Source organism: Haliotis rufescens, unplaced genomic scaffold, assembly GCF_023055435.1.
Source record: "Haliotis rufescens isolate VD_foot unplaced genomic scaffold, xgHalRufe1.0.p SCAF_4, whole genome shotgun sequence".
NCBI classification, from domain to species: Eukaryota; Metazoa; Mollusca; class Gastropoda; order Lepetellida; family Haliotidae; genus Haliotis; species Haliotis rufescens.
Window position 1 is genome coordinate 34,782,314 of NW_025964112.1, and position 15,779 is coordinate 34,798,092.

Consider the following 15,779-nt stretch of genomic DNA (forward strand, 5'->3'; position numbering starts at 1 on the left):
GGCGACCTCCAACACAAATATCGAATTCGTCTGGCGTGGTATGTACAATTTCAGACTTTTCACGCCAAACTAATTTGATTCCTTCCTCTGTCTAGTAACTCTCCTGTTCTCTTTGATCCTAATAGTGGCATTGTGTATCGGTTACCGCTCCGTGATACCTCTAGACGTCATTCAACTATGATTTGATGCAGTTACATCCATGCTTGGCAAATACATACATCTTACAAAAAGTAATCTGTTTTAGCGAGGGCATCGATCTACATTTAACCCAAGGGCAGCTCTCACTGAAAACAAAGATGAGTTTTCAAGTTTATGAACCTTTGCAAACTTGTTAACCTCATTGGGATGCGTAGGCAGGGCGGAATAAGCTCCCGTTATCCGATGCTTGTCGTTTGATCCGACTAGAATCGTGTGGTTAAAATGTTTAGCATAGCTGTCTGCGTGTGCTCTTCCATAGAGTGAATCGTGACTCGTTTTGTCAACCACTGTGTCGTAACGTCGCAATTAATCACATCTATGGCCAAATCAACTGTATATTGCCTTTCATATTCATATTTTTTTTGTCGCGCGAGTGTATCTAAACTCTTCCTTCCCGAGTTCATTTATTATATTGTCTTCCCTTCACTAACCCGCTAGGTGCGCTGACGAAGTCGGCCTTACTTTAAGATGAAGCGCGTGCGTCGTGCGAGCGGTACGTTTAACTGTAACACTTTTAGACAGTTATCCATTGCAACCTTCACCTATAGCGGCAACTGCTCTTATGACGTTATGGAATTGGAATTTAATATGTTATCACTGGTGTTGATGTTTGATATCAATCGTAAAAGTTTACGTTCCTATATGTATCCATACCCAGTATGTCATACTGTCGCGGGGTATATGCATTAATTGTTTCCGTACATATCTTGAAGGTACTACTAAAACAACTTACTCGATTGAAGGAAATGGGGGAAACGCCTCGAAAAACTGTGTATCGCCTTTTCTACAAAGTTTACATTTGTGAAAGATTGTTCTAGTTTTGTCGTTGGATAGTTGGTTGTTGTTTAACGCCGCACTCGGCAATATTCCAGCTATATGACGGCGGTCTGTAAATCATCGAATCTGGACAAGACAATCCAGTGATTGACATCATGAGCATCGATCCACTCAATTGGGATCGATGACATGCATCAGCCAAGTCAGCGAAACTGACCACCCGATCCCGTTAGTCACCTTTTACGACAAGCATAGTCGCCTTTTACAGCCAGCATGGGTTGCTGATGTCCTATTCTACCCCGGATCGGCACGGGTCTCCTGTTTTGTCATCTTTATATCTACAATATTTTCATTTAAACTATTCCTGTCATAAAGTAACCCACAGTGTAATGTCTTACCTTAACTACAACGTTGTTTATCTCTAAGTATCTATGCTTTGTCTGTTTTATTACAGCCACTCACAATCAGAACAGGTCACTGGTACCTCATGCTTGTCGTAAGATGACGAACATTAGTATCAGTGTTTTGAACCTACTGTGTTATCGTACTTTAAGGGCAATCATGTTTTTTTCCTGTTTCTAACATCTTTGCTCTGGTTACCTTAACAAGACTGGCATGGAAGCAGTTTTGGACTTCTTAGGTAAAATTGGCCCCTTGTTTGTGGTAAGTGCCCACTAAAATTCAACACTAAATGTAAAACCAGGCATTTTGCCCTCTGATCATTCAAGCAAATAATATAAACCCTTAATGACAGCAATGGATTAAACCTGCGAACAGGGTCAAACATGGTACAGCAAATATGCCACCTTTTCGACCACAAAGTATTCTTAGTGAGCAAATGATAACACTTGAAGGATGAGGTGATGCCAACTGTAAGATTATAGAAGGTCAGACACGGGTCAAATCAAATCAACGGTATCTTAAATACAAGGCATAGAGCTGCAGGTTGGCACACAAGTACCGCTGGAAATGTGTGCCTGTTGTGACGAACAGGCATAAACAGGCGGAGAACGGCTTTGAATGGGGCCCTTTATCGTCCACATGTGCATGTGCATGAACCTAAGAGTATCGGCAGACCCACAGGTCCATTTCTCCCAAATGACAGAGAGATTTGTCGGAGGTATTATGCCGATAATTGTGTTAATGCCATCTGTAGGCTTCTCCATCCATGCTGTACGTGTTTTCAACCACATTCAGCTAGACTGCACCTCCAAGATGGTACACGAATGCCACTTGATCTGCGATTGGTCCAATACCAAAAATACTGAACATTATGGCCACCTCAGACCTGCCACCCCATTACATGCTGTGGGCAATGAATCATAGTATGTAGACTTTGCACAGACCAAATGTGAAGATGGCCTTGTGGAGATGTGTCCTGATCACAGTGAGACTGTTTACGATAATCTTGCCTACACTGGTTGGAAACTACTTCCACATACAAATGATAAAGAAACAGTGTACATTCCTGATTTCACGTTATTGATGACGATACTAGCTTCATGAGTAAACTGTAATGCGTATATTTCTGCAATTCAACACAAGATGACTGTTTAGTGTCAGATACAAGATTAAATTCTCCATGGGAATTATGTACTTACTCGTGAACCTGTTACCATGTGCAGTGCCACAGGGACATTCCAAAGCTAGAATCCAGTAGCAGATGTCTTCTTATGGATTTTTATGCTTATCTCTCTTGATTATGAGTCATCGTTCCCTGACAAGCGACCCGTGAAGATCCGGGGTAGAATAGCTCTTAGGCAACCCATGCTTGCCGTAAAAGGCGACTATGCTTGTCGTAAGAGGCGACTAACGGGATCGGGTGGTCAGGCTCGCTGACTTGGTTGATGTATGTCATCGTATCCCAATTGCGTGGATCGATGCTCATGATATCAATCACTGGATTGTCTTGTCCAGATTCGATTATTTACAGACCGCCGTCATATAGCTGTAATATTGCTGAGTGTGGCGTTAAACAACAAACAAACAAACAAAACAAAACAAAACACTGACAAGCATTGTGCAACACAGCTGGTTACCTATCCAAGACGGGCCTTTAATGCCACTGCAATTATGCTGACAGAGGCTTTATGCAACATTCAGTCACGCCCTGTTCTGATGACAAAACTCTGTTCTGAATCGCATTTATGAAAAAAGGCATCACCGCCAACGCAAATGTAGATTCTTGCGAAAGTGTGTTGGCTGATTTATTAGAATAAGAACTAAGCCTCTACAAAATAACCCAAACCGGCTGCAGACAGGATTGTTGTTAAATTACATGCTGTTTTTTCTAGGATCAGAGTAGTCGATACCGTTTTTTTTCATTCATTTTAAACATAAATGAAAATATTTTGATACCCAAATAAAAATCTAGGCATTCAGATACATTTGAGAAATCATCAATAAAATCCCTGACTTCTCTTGCAAATGGCAATTCAAAGCAGTTACGATTGAACAGAAGATGCATTTTCATGAGAGGTTTTACGGAAACCGAAGTTAATACAGCATGCTTAACATTCCACATCACTTTTTGAAACCACTTGAATGGTTTTCTTCTTGTCGAATGAAACAATCAACGAACATGTAGTTTTACTCTCAGCCTATTTGGAATAACTGAAAGTGTTCTTTTTCGACTGCGGCAATCAGCGCAATTCAAATCTTAGACAGTAAGAATGTTGGATTACGTCCAAGCTAAAAAGAAATATGCTGACTTTAGCAGGGATCATTCCCATTTAGAATATATCCATGTCAGTTGATATCGATTTAATTACTTACATGCAAATATCTGCGATAATTTTCCGATGAAAAACCTTTCACGGAAATTGCTTTATCTTCACTGACATCAGGAAAATGATATACACTCCAGTTTTCGGATGCAGAATGGAGGGACACAGCTCAAACAATACAAGTAGTGTGTGTGGGATTGTGTAGGCTGGGCTTTACGCCACTTAACTGAACATTATTTCAGTTGTATCAAGACGTGTCAGCATAATGTAGGCGGACAACTCGAAAGTGATGCTAGTCTTAGATGTTAAATACTTTGCCGAAAGCCCCTTACACGAGTACGGTGACAAACCGAGAATCATTATCAATGCGAATTTGGGAGCGAATGAGCCATTCTTTTCCCTGATCCAAGAAGAGATACATGATGGAATCAGAGGCCATGGTTATGTTGAAACAACATCGCCGCGGCATAATACTGGGGCATAATGAAGCAGACATGAACGCAAGATATGACCTATCGTATTACTCAACCAACAGAATGGACGTTCGTCTGAACACGATGAAACTAAACTGTGCATGCCCATAGAACATGTACTGTCCTTATAGTTTGAGGAAACAGTCACTGTGCACATTCAACGTCATCTTGAAAATGGAATCTAAACCATTTAGGCATACCCCTACAGTGGGTATAGATACGATCACTGAAAAGATCTAACCAACGACATATGGGGTGAGCGAACCACATGATCCTGACTCAAGGATCATGTTAGGACCGTGTTAATAATAGCGCAATAACGTTAGGATGATCGTGATGTAAGTATTCCATGAAAGGGCACACAAAAACAAAGCTTTGCGTAGATTATTCAGTATAGGTTGACAAACAATTCGTCACTGGTGGGAATGTTTAACTTACATAACGAGTGGTATCCCGCACAAGAATACGTCTATCGTTATGTGATATAAAGGAAATGGATTTCAACTTCTTTATTCGTTCAATGCAACGTTTCGGTACAGGTGCTATTCACATGAACTTACGAACTTGCATCACATGAACTTACGAACATTGAAATGACAATAGTCAGTACAAACAAGAATAGTACTCTTTAACATTGCTTTATTTCAGAAAACAAACAAACATTGAAGATGTTATTATAACAAGCATGTTAATAGGAGAATGGAGATAGAGAAATAAATTCACACTATGTGCACATATATCACATATCTTATTACAATTACAGATAGTATGTCAGATGTATATTCTGTTAGAAGAAAGAAATAATCCAGAGAGCTAAATTTTAAGACATATGAAATGGGGGCCCAAATACTTAAAATGATATTTTCATTTTAAAATGAATGATTTACAAATAAGACGGAAAATGTAATTAAAAACATTTATAAATTTCAGCCATCTATGCTTATGTATATATCAAAATAATATTAACTGAAAATAATAAGATGAGAGATTTAAAAAACAAACATACTTCTCACAATCATGTGCTAACACTTACATAACAAAAATAACGTGGCTGACAATATACTGAGCATAAGACCATACACTCTGGCCATGGTGTTGAAACTACTTACGCGAAACTATATCAGTATGGCTTACATCGACATGGCAGCTTCAGAAAAAGTTATGAAAACCTTTTTGTATGACCTTTGCTTAAATTATTGTATTGGCAGAGCATTGTCAACTGTCGTAACACGTATTAAATGAGTTAAACTTACTGCGTCATTTTAAAACGTTTTATTATGTCATATACTGCTCAAAATAAGTTATTACATCATATTTTAATAGTTAACCTCTCATGCTATGAAAGTGAACTATAAAATGAACGAATCATGTGTTCTTTAACTTATTTTGAATTACTTTGTCATTCCTAAAAAGAGGTCTACAACGTTGAAGCTAAGGAGACAGGAAGTGTAATATTAATCAACGATGAAATAACATCTGGTTGAGAGTCTGTTTGTGTGGTATTTGATTAGTATGCTGAAGTGACCATTTAGTCTTATGCCTGATACATATGCAAATGACAGACCATACAAAGTTGACAAAACAACATTGCCACCTCACTTAAATATTTCATACTCAACTAATCAACGGTTTGTCAAATGACATCCAACATCCACAGCAAAACACTAGAGAACCGTTTCATTTCTCCAGCTTGATATTCAGTGCTGTAACCGTGAACTCGCCTGCATCAAAGAGTGAAGTGCATGCAGTCTGCCTGCCTTGATAGTTTCACACCAAACAATCACATCCATCATGACACTGAAACTTAGTCACCAAGGTAACCTTAATGTCATGATCATGAATACAATTTAAGACGTACACCAATATAATTAATGGGGGCCATTTACAATCTCATTTGAAATCATTGGTGTTCCCTTGTTGTACATGCGTTACATTAGGCATTGAGTGACAGTATGGTGGCAGTATGCCATGGCCCCTTTTTCTGTCCTTGTAGGTCAAGGTTGAAAGGTCATATACTTGTGAGCTGAGATTGAGACGTTGGCGAATTGTGCTTCCAACCTTTCTTTAAGATCCCTATGCAAATTTTTGCGTTGAAACCAAAGTAAATTATTGGATTGGCAGCGCTGTTCAGGGGAGCGAGGCTCTGAATAAATGTGCTGGCCGCGACCATGTCTTGTGTTCTCGGTACATTGAGGTAGACGTCGACCAGATCAAACACAAAGTAGGGGCTCCAGCAGATGATGAATACTGCAAAAGACGGATACCAAAATGATTTAACATCAAGACAAGAAAACACTGATGCCATGCATCAACACGACGCCAATACCAATGTTAAAAAACAATTGGTTTGTGTCCCAGATGCAGACAAATGCCAAGCTAGAACTGTTGCCATCAACAGTACCAATATAATGTGTGTGTGAGAAGCCTAAGTTGAGATAATTGAGCGTCACGTGGATATACGTTGTATTACCGGTTCTTGCCCTATTGAAATCCGTCCCCTTTTGTGTAGCGTAATGTCTGATATCAACGCTAGAATTGAAGGATGGCAGGATTCGCTCACCATTTCGCGAACACCTGTTATCGTCTCTATTTGATGGTGACAAACACATGACATAATCGGAATCACGTACAATGGACGCTGTTTTTAGTGGAGATTTCTTAAGATTGTGGAAATGTTTTTATCGCTTTTATTTAAAGATACACATGGTATAATTTATGATTAAATTTCATGTATAGAATATGTTAAATCAAAAGATAAAAAACGCTTTGCATAAAATAACAATATATGTTTCCAATTTAGCCCCTTTGAACCTTTCACAAACACATTACTGATATTGAGATATTATATTCCTATCACTTTAGATGCAGTTGTTCATCATTGCTATTTTTTGTGTCATATCAATTACATTAAATGATTTCTACAGTGATTCAGAATTGGGTGTTCATGATGAATATACGATACAATTTACTTTGAAAGGTTACTCTATTTCTACAATATTATTGCTTCTATCTCACTTTCATTATGTACATATATCATCGCAAGTGTCATCTATTGCATCAATTATGTCAAAATGCATTTATTTATCACGTTTAAATTACTTGACGTGATCTTTGGGATTTTGTATTTCTTCTGTTTTGTCTAAAGGGAACACCACTGGCTTCAGGATGGGAATTCGATTATTAAAAGATAAGAAGCCAAGACACACTTCTTTTCTCAAGTTGGAAGAAATGCTGGGTTTATTTAATTATGGCTTACATTAAAGAACGATCTTTCAGAATATATATCCAATTTGTCAAATTATGTGTCAATCACACAAATAATTTAGAGGTCGTTTATTTATTTCACCAGCAATTGCGCTATACTTCTTCCAGGTAATTCCCAATAATTTTCTACACTAAAACCCGAAGGGCCTCACCACCTTACACAAATAATTCGTTCTTTCTTCATTTTCTCTGCTTGTATGAGGAAGGTATTGATATATTTTTAGATTGAAATTTAACTCCGATTTGGTAAGTTGAAAACTAGACTTTCACCCGATGTATCTTGATAAAGTCGAACTATTTTATGCAGCATTGCCAGTGTAAACTTTTCACTTTTTATCTAAAGCTTTCCCTTCACGACACTACATCCTAAATCGCCCATTGCACTTAAATATGTCTCCACTGACTCCTCAGTTCAAGACACAACAGCAGCGAAATGACTGAGGGCGCCGGTTTCCCAAGTAAAGTAAACACTGATCGATTCAGTGAGTCAGGGTATGATATTGCGCCAATAATTGGAAAAAAACTTCAAATGTAGATTACATAAATGTATTGGGAATGAAATATGTGGAAGAAGAAAATTGAGACGAATTCGAATGGACAATAAAAATCATCATAAACAAATAACAACTTTTCGCGAGGTGTGATATAAAAACCGCATTGTGATGTACTTCGACTGATGACTACATAGTTTGCACGGAATCCTCCTTCTGTATCATAATGTAGGCGGCTGAATGTGTTGCCCCTCTTTATTCAGATGATGAAAGATAAGCTACATGTTTGTTTTGTTACATTTTGCGACGTGAGATTTATATCTAATTTTATTATTTATCTTTCACATCATAGAAAAATAGCCTTTGTCGGAGCCACCAAACACACCCATACAGACAATAGCAGGGCTGAAAAAGCCACTACACTCTACCATTTATTTTTACGTTTTTTAGATCCAAATCTGAGATAATACATGGATACTGATACGAAGACATACTTTACCTCGAAGCTAAAGCGACCAATTGTAAATTTCGAAATAACTGATTTTCCAAAAGGATTGACATAAAGTTAGAAGGTACAGTTGACATAACAGGTAAGTTTGCAGAGAATCGATTTTCGAGATATATAATTATACGTAGACCAACCATGAATGTCTTTAGAGTCCAAAATTACGATTACGATCAGTAATGCGTCGTACTCCTTGGTTCCACCAAAGTGGTAAACTTCCACGATCTACCTCAACATCGAAAGTCCAAATAAAATACTGCCAAAGACGTTATTTTCGCCACTTAACCAGAAAACAGTATTAGTTTGTATATATATCATTTACAATAATTAAATTTTCGCTGTGTTCATTGAAATTCCTGTATTCTGATTAGCTGAATTGGTCACGTGTTATTGCATTCATTTCCAAATGAATGTAAAAAATTTAGCCACGCCCACCGAGGCGCACTACTTTTATTACTTCGGAATGTCGGGGAATCCCAATATTACAGTCGAGGGAATTCCCTTTTTGCTAAAGTGTATCGTCATGCACAGGACATTTAGCGACTTTCATGCATATTCATTGTCCAAACAAACCTTTGAAACCGAAGGCCGAGAATGAATGAGACAGCAAACGTGCAGGCTCGCTCGCCTGTTTTTTTTTCTGCTCGCCTCGGTTCAACTTTCATGTCTTCGGGTTTCATTTCTGACTAGCATTTTTCCAACTGTGTTTTACCGTAATCAGGGAAGAAATGTTTGAATCTGGCGGTAACTGACCATGTAACTTGAAACAGCCGCCTTCACCCGGACATATTTCTTCCGGTTCGTTACAGTCTGACTGTTGCAGTTCTTTTCGACTCTTGTCTTAATTGACAGGTCCAATGAACATTGTTTTGATCCTGCTCTCCGTTGATTGGCTACTGACTGTGTACGCGTGTCAAGTTATGTGCATAAATTAAACGATCACCTGATTCATGTCACGCCACAGTATGTATTCCTACACCTGGAATGTTTATCAATCTCGTCATTTTTTCTGTTTTGATATATACAACTGTTTTTTCTGTTAAACTATTGTAGATAAAACATGTTTTAGGTTGTCGAATTTAATCATAAGCATTGACTGTGTATTTTTCCGGTTGGTGAGGTGAATCGAAAAACCAATTGGCAAACTTTTGTAAGAACCCGCTACGCGGATTCATACGGTTTGCACATTGGTTTTTCGATTCATACCTCAATGAACCGGGGAAAAAATACACAGTAAATCCTTAATTTAACATAACAAACGAAGGTTTTAGAATGGTGAAAGGGAGCAGAAAAATAACTTAAATAATGACATTTTGTTGAAGAGGACTTTATATAAAGAAGGAATTGAAACAAAATATTGACAAATCAAGGCGAACGTTGTTTTTAGTGTTGTCTGAAGTCTCTTTGAAGATTATTTTGAAGATCAAAGTAATTTATATCTCTCTGTTTTGAGATGTCTTATAAAAATCAGCACTAGATATAATGGTTTTATATTAACGACCAGGTATCACTTGTGAAAACAAATGCGTTAAGTAGTTTATTTTGACAATCGTGTCAGTTTAAGTATAATATCCCCTTCGTTCATATATATTTTAATAAATGATTTTCAAACGGTTTTAAGAATTAATGATATTTTCATGCTCTGGAAAGCTGACTCGATGTCAGAACTTTTTTTTACATCAAAGAGAAAACCTTTTGAATTCAATCACCTGTTTGAAAAGCATATTTTTGCTGTCTAATTATATCTTTGTTGCTGTGGGATAATTCTGATTGATTATCAGTGAAAGTTTCTTTTGCCTGAAGCAAATTGCACCTTTTAGCTTTCATCGAACATTTTCATTATCCAAGAAAGGCAATATGTCAGCACATTGCTGGAATCGCTGTGTGGAATTTCTAAGATAATGCACAAAAATGTGTGTTTATATGTTAATGACACGGAAGACACGACAACCATTGGTTTGTTTTGTTGTTTAACGCCGCACACGGTGATTTCAACTTTGAATATATGATAAATTTATAAATATATTATTGTGAATAAACGATATGTTATAATTTAATTTAATGCTGAATCATCTCTTCGACACTAATCAGTTAACCCATGTCTTGTATTTTGTCCATGCCTAAAAGATTCATCTGAAGGCTTACCGAGCACAATCACCAATGTCATCTTGATGGTTTTGATCTTTGCTTTTGGAATAAGTCCCCTGGAACTGGTGGCACTGTCCTTAAATCGTGCGTTATTGGCTGCCGCATACACATGACCTCCTACAACAACCAATAGAAACACATATTACAATCAACTTTGACGAAGTACTGTCGTTCTGTGTGTTAATAAACCTGAATCTCGTATTATCACATGCAATTTGTCACTATGGGGTTCCGTCAGGACCTTAGCAAGTTTGAGTTACCGAAAATATTCCAAAGATCAACTTGGATATAATGCAGCTTGCGGATAACCTCTATTCAAATGTAAGCAAGTATTTTATGTATTCGAAGGAATGTATTGCATAGATAATGAATATGCATTTTACTCAGATATATTTGTACATGCCCTGTGGAAAGGTTAAAGATCTTACAGAGTGACGTCTCACGAGATCACTTATGTTGGCCAACCGAGAAGCAATCAACGACCTCCTTTAAGAAGTGTTCGATAAGTGCGAAGGTAAACACTTGGTAACCACATATTCTCTTTTCAGTCCATTACTGGCATAAAGTGGTTGTCGAAACTCGCTATAAGTTCCGAACGACCGAAGCAGTGATTTACCATGATTACTATTTACTGGAACCCTTGGAATCGACTTGGAGAGATACGTCAAAGTTGATAACACGGTAACAAATATAGCGTACATTAAAATTAGAAAACACCGTGCTTATTAAAATGTCGGAATGAAGCCAGTATTGTTCCTCGTGGCATATACACTTTGGGAGTTAAATAGAAAGTAGCTTCCAAAAACAGTAAAGGATCATTTCATGTGCCAAACGACGTTTTTTTATTCATATCAATGTGTACTTGTTTCCAAGTAACTTGTGTACACACTCTACGTTATAATTAGGTTCTTTGATGTCATCCACGAGACTGTAATTTGTGTTCACACATAAGATCACATTCCGCAATCATCCGAAAACTAGATTTCAACAATTACCACAAACATCAATAACAGTCTCTGGAAATTTGACTGCTTCTTTGGTAACATCACTCTTAAGACATCCCCAGTGCAATCAGAGTAGGTCCCAACCCTTTCGCATTGAATTAAACCGTCTCAATAATCTTATTATCTGATCTTTGGCAAAGAAAACATTGTTTGAAGTGATGTCCTGGGAAGATGGGGCATCGGTCTGCACGAGACCATAGGCATTGGTCAGTCACGAAATGACCCCACTGGATGAACTGACCATTTGTAATTGTCCAGCAAGAGCCCAATTAGCTCATGCTTAATCTGTTGATCGTGTAGTAATGACAGTTTGGAACAGTCAAGTTAATTGCTGGTGCTCTAGGTTGTTAAACATGCACGGTTTTTTCCAAGCATATTGGAGAAAGACTCATTAGTGTAAAAAACATCCAGATTAATCTACTGATTACATTTTTAGTTCATATGGACTGAATTACACATATCTGTTAAATACATAAGTCGCATTCCCTTCCGTCTAATAGCCAAGCATGACAATCAGGTGTGCAGCGTGGTACCGAGCTACATGTAGTGGTTATAGAGTGATGGACACTGTATCATCGAATTATAGTTTGAATAATGTCAGATGCCTAAGTGATTCTACCTTTTTCAGAATTCTGAAGGACACATGTATCTATGTACGCTATGGCGGTGTGTTCTATGGAGGTAATTTCCTTCAGATTACCGCTAATGACATGTGTCTCAGTCTTGGCAACTGCATCGAAATAGTTGACACCATGTCACGCATTTCCCGCTTCTCTCCAATTTAATGGTTTTTTTGTAATATCAGTTCCTAATGGGAACTGGCAGTTCCATCATAACACGTACATAGGGTTACGTCAAATATGTCTGTGTCTCGTCTCAGTTGCACAAGACGTGTTGTACATGCTATATCTGCTTCTTACAAATATGCAACAGTGAGTAATTTTACCATGCATGACACTAATCAAGTGGATTTCGTTCTGAGAACTACAACTATACTTATCTTCTAAAGTTCAAAAGTGTCCTACACTGAAACCCAAATGACCAAGCCACCTTACGCAACACTTTGTTTTTTTGTTAATTTCCCAACAAGAATAGAAATAGTATGCTCTTTCTCCAGAGCCGGATCGCGCCTTTCTCTGTCACATGTTATTTAATTCATGAATTTCAGTGGATACACATATAAAACTTTAGTTTGAGTAGGGTTCGCGGGAGGCATAAACTGCGTATATTTTTCAGTGTTGTTTGAGCTAATTTGGACTTGGTGTTCTGGGGGTGTCTGTTTCAGACAGAACATATATAATATTTTCAGACGCATCTTACAGGACATCCTGTGAACAACTATTGTTTTGGGTTGTGAAAACGTTGCGGCAAAAATAATCTTTTCCCAGTATTTTTAGGATAACATTATTTATTATTATCATTATTATTTTTAAAAAGCTTGGCGTCGACCACACACACACACACACACACACACACGCACACACACGCACACGCACACGCACACACAAGCACATGCACATGCACACGCACACACATAAAAAAGAAAGTAAACAACAAAACAAATAACAAAAACAAACAAAAAACACTGAAATCTGCAAGTAAAACTACCAACTGGGTCAATATTTCAAGATAATGTTTGTTTTATCTTGTCGACATAAATTGCTGTTCTAACCTTGGAACAGAGCAAGCGTCAGACCTACTTCATCTGCAAACACAATCTGACTCCACGGTGGTTCTTATTGACAGCTGAAGTGATGCTAGTTGGTCTCAGAGTCAGTGGCAGCATTAATGATTTCGTTAGACAGCCTCAGAAGTCAGGTTAGCGTAAACAACTGATGGCCACAATTTAACGTCAGTGAATGTTACAAAAGACGCGCGTAAGAGATGATAGCAGGAGGGTTTTAATGATGTTTTGGAAGATGGTTAGAATGAGTGAGTGATGACATACTATTTTAATTATATCACGCCTTGCCTGTTTCACGTGGGAGGAAAGCTCCTTGTGATTTGGCAAAACCTAATATAACAGGTGTGTGTAGTACTAAGGGACGCAACGCTGACAGAAAGCCGCACATTATTGTGTTTTTGTTTGTTGTTTAACGCCGCTCTCAGCAAAATTCAAGCTATATAACGGCGGCCTGTTAATAAATCCAGTCTGGACCAGGCAATCCAGTGATTGACATCATACGCGTCGATTTTCGCGATTGGGATATGATAACAAGCATCAACCAAGTCAGCGAGTCTTGCCATCCGATGTCTTTGTTCGCCTCTCACGTCAAGCGTGGGTTGCTGAAGATCAATTTTAACCCGGATCTTTACGTGTCTGGAAGATGTTATAGTTTGAGATCTAGAACTGAAACTTAGGTTTGTCGGATAAACAACTTTGAAATCTGGAAATATAAGATTTTCCATATGGAATCCAGTAAATTTGATACTGAAATATTGTTAAAACGTGCCGGTGATTTCTTCGTAAGATTACGAAAAAAACCAAATGACCCATGTCTCGATGAATTTAGGAAAACTGGAGTGATAAAAAAATGGAAATTCTCGTTAGTAAGTATCTTGTTCCAGTAATAATTTACAAGCGTTACCCGTCAGCAGTTAAAGCAAATGGCTTTAATTGATTTTATAACCTAGTTGTGAAAGGGTATCGAGTAGGATGGGAATACACCAGAGGCTCAAAGGAATTTTCGCAAGACATAAAATGCATCTTGCCATCCAGACATTATGATACTACTTTAGGTCATTAAACGTCTGGCACGTGCAGTGTTATATTTTTGTATTAGTTAAGTCAACATTTAGTACATGTGAACCTTTTGAACTTTTTTGATAAATCGTTGAGTTAACGTAGCAAGTAATTGGAGCGTGCAAAAAAATCCAAACGGATTAAATTGTTGTTTTGTTTCTAATATAACGCATAACATTGACTGTAGTATCTCCAAGTAAATTTAACATGACGGTAACAAGGTAAGTAGGAGCTGAAGTTTAACGTCTAAAGCTTTAACTAGTCATGGCTTGTTACACAGTGAGATAAAGCTCAAGAAGTTTAGCACTGTAGGAATTAAGCTTACACACACGCAGCGCTATCTCTATACATCGTGACGCCTTAAAGGTCTAGCTCTGGTGAATCGATTTCATTATAAGCACCACTTGAGTGATTCTGTGTCTCACATTAGCACCATTTCGTCTTTTATACGTTTTCAATCTCCTGATTTCGATGAAATTCTCTCCACAACAAGTCGACTTGTCAGAATAGGAGGCAACAATTGGAATCAGTTTTTTTTACCAATGGGGGATCGATGAGGCCTAGAGGAATTGTTTACTTGCATAAACGTCCAGTCGCATATAACTTAGTATTCATTAACATGAACTAATAACGCCCCATGCAATAACTCCTAATGAAAGTGTCATACAGACTGATTACATCTACTAACGTTCGAAGTACCGACTAATGAAGGTCACCTCAGGAAACTAATCCAAGTGAAATGCTAGGAACCATGTCTGGTGGTCAGTTTAGTTGAATGAAAGTTGTCCCAAACCTATCCTTCTTATAGTACACAACAAACGCTCATGGTTCACTTTTTATCATGAACAACAAACAAGGCCACAAAAAGGAAATTATTTAGTCTTGGTATTTTCATCGTATTTTCTAGAAAAGGGATAGAAACCTGTATTGTCGTTTTTTGCTGTCATAAGGTATTTAGGTGCCAAATGTGAATGCATACGGGTTTGGGGAAATAATAAAATGTCTGCAAAGGTTCAGAGAGTTCAATGAAATTTTAACATCAGCGCTAAGAGAAAATATTTAAACACATTTACAGAAAGCAGTTGGAACAAGGTTAAAAGAACACAATTCGTCCTTCGAATCCACTTTTTGGTAAAATTACCCGATATCATAATATCACATTTCCAAATTAAACCATCGTTATGCCTGAATATAGCCTAAACTGTGGAGTATATTAGATATTCACTAGAACACTAAAAGAAGTTAAATAGTACACAGTTTTGCACCGTACCAAGAGTGTCATAGACCATGGCTTAGCGAGACCCTTAAACATACAGCACATCCGACCACATCATCAATCTATATGGCTGATCCATCATGTCGGAATGTGATGAATTGCCTTTTTCGCAGCGCACAATATATTTTACCAGGCAGAATAACCATCATCATCTCCAAATATTGCCATGTGTCA

General features: G+C 37.8%; 1 protein-coding gene across 2 annotated transcripts in view; it reads right to left on the reverse strand.

The window, feature by feature from the left end:
- Positions 1-4,711: 4,711 nt before the first annotated feature.
- Positions 4,712-15,779, reverse strand: part of LOC124149860 (cardioacceleratory peptide receptor-like) — a 112,396-nt gene continuing 101,328 nt past the window's right edge. For both annotated transcript variants that reach the window (XM_048382532.1, XM_048382533.1), the window contains 2 exons: positions 10,580-10,699; positions 4,712-6,421 (listed from right to left, as the gene is read on the reverse strand). In XM_048382532.1, the coding sequence (XP_048238489.1) occupies positions 6,183-6,421; positions 10,580-10,699 (359 nt within the window). In that variant the 3' untranslated portion in view covers positions 4,712-6,182. The remainder of the gene's footprint in view (positions 6,422-10,579; positions 10,700-15,779) is intronic.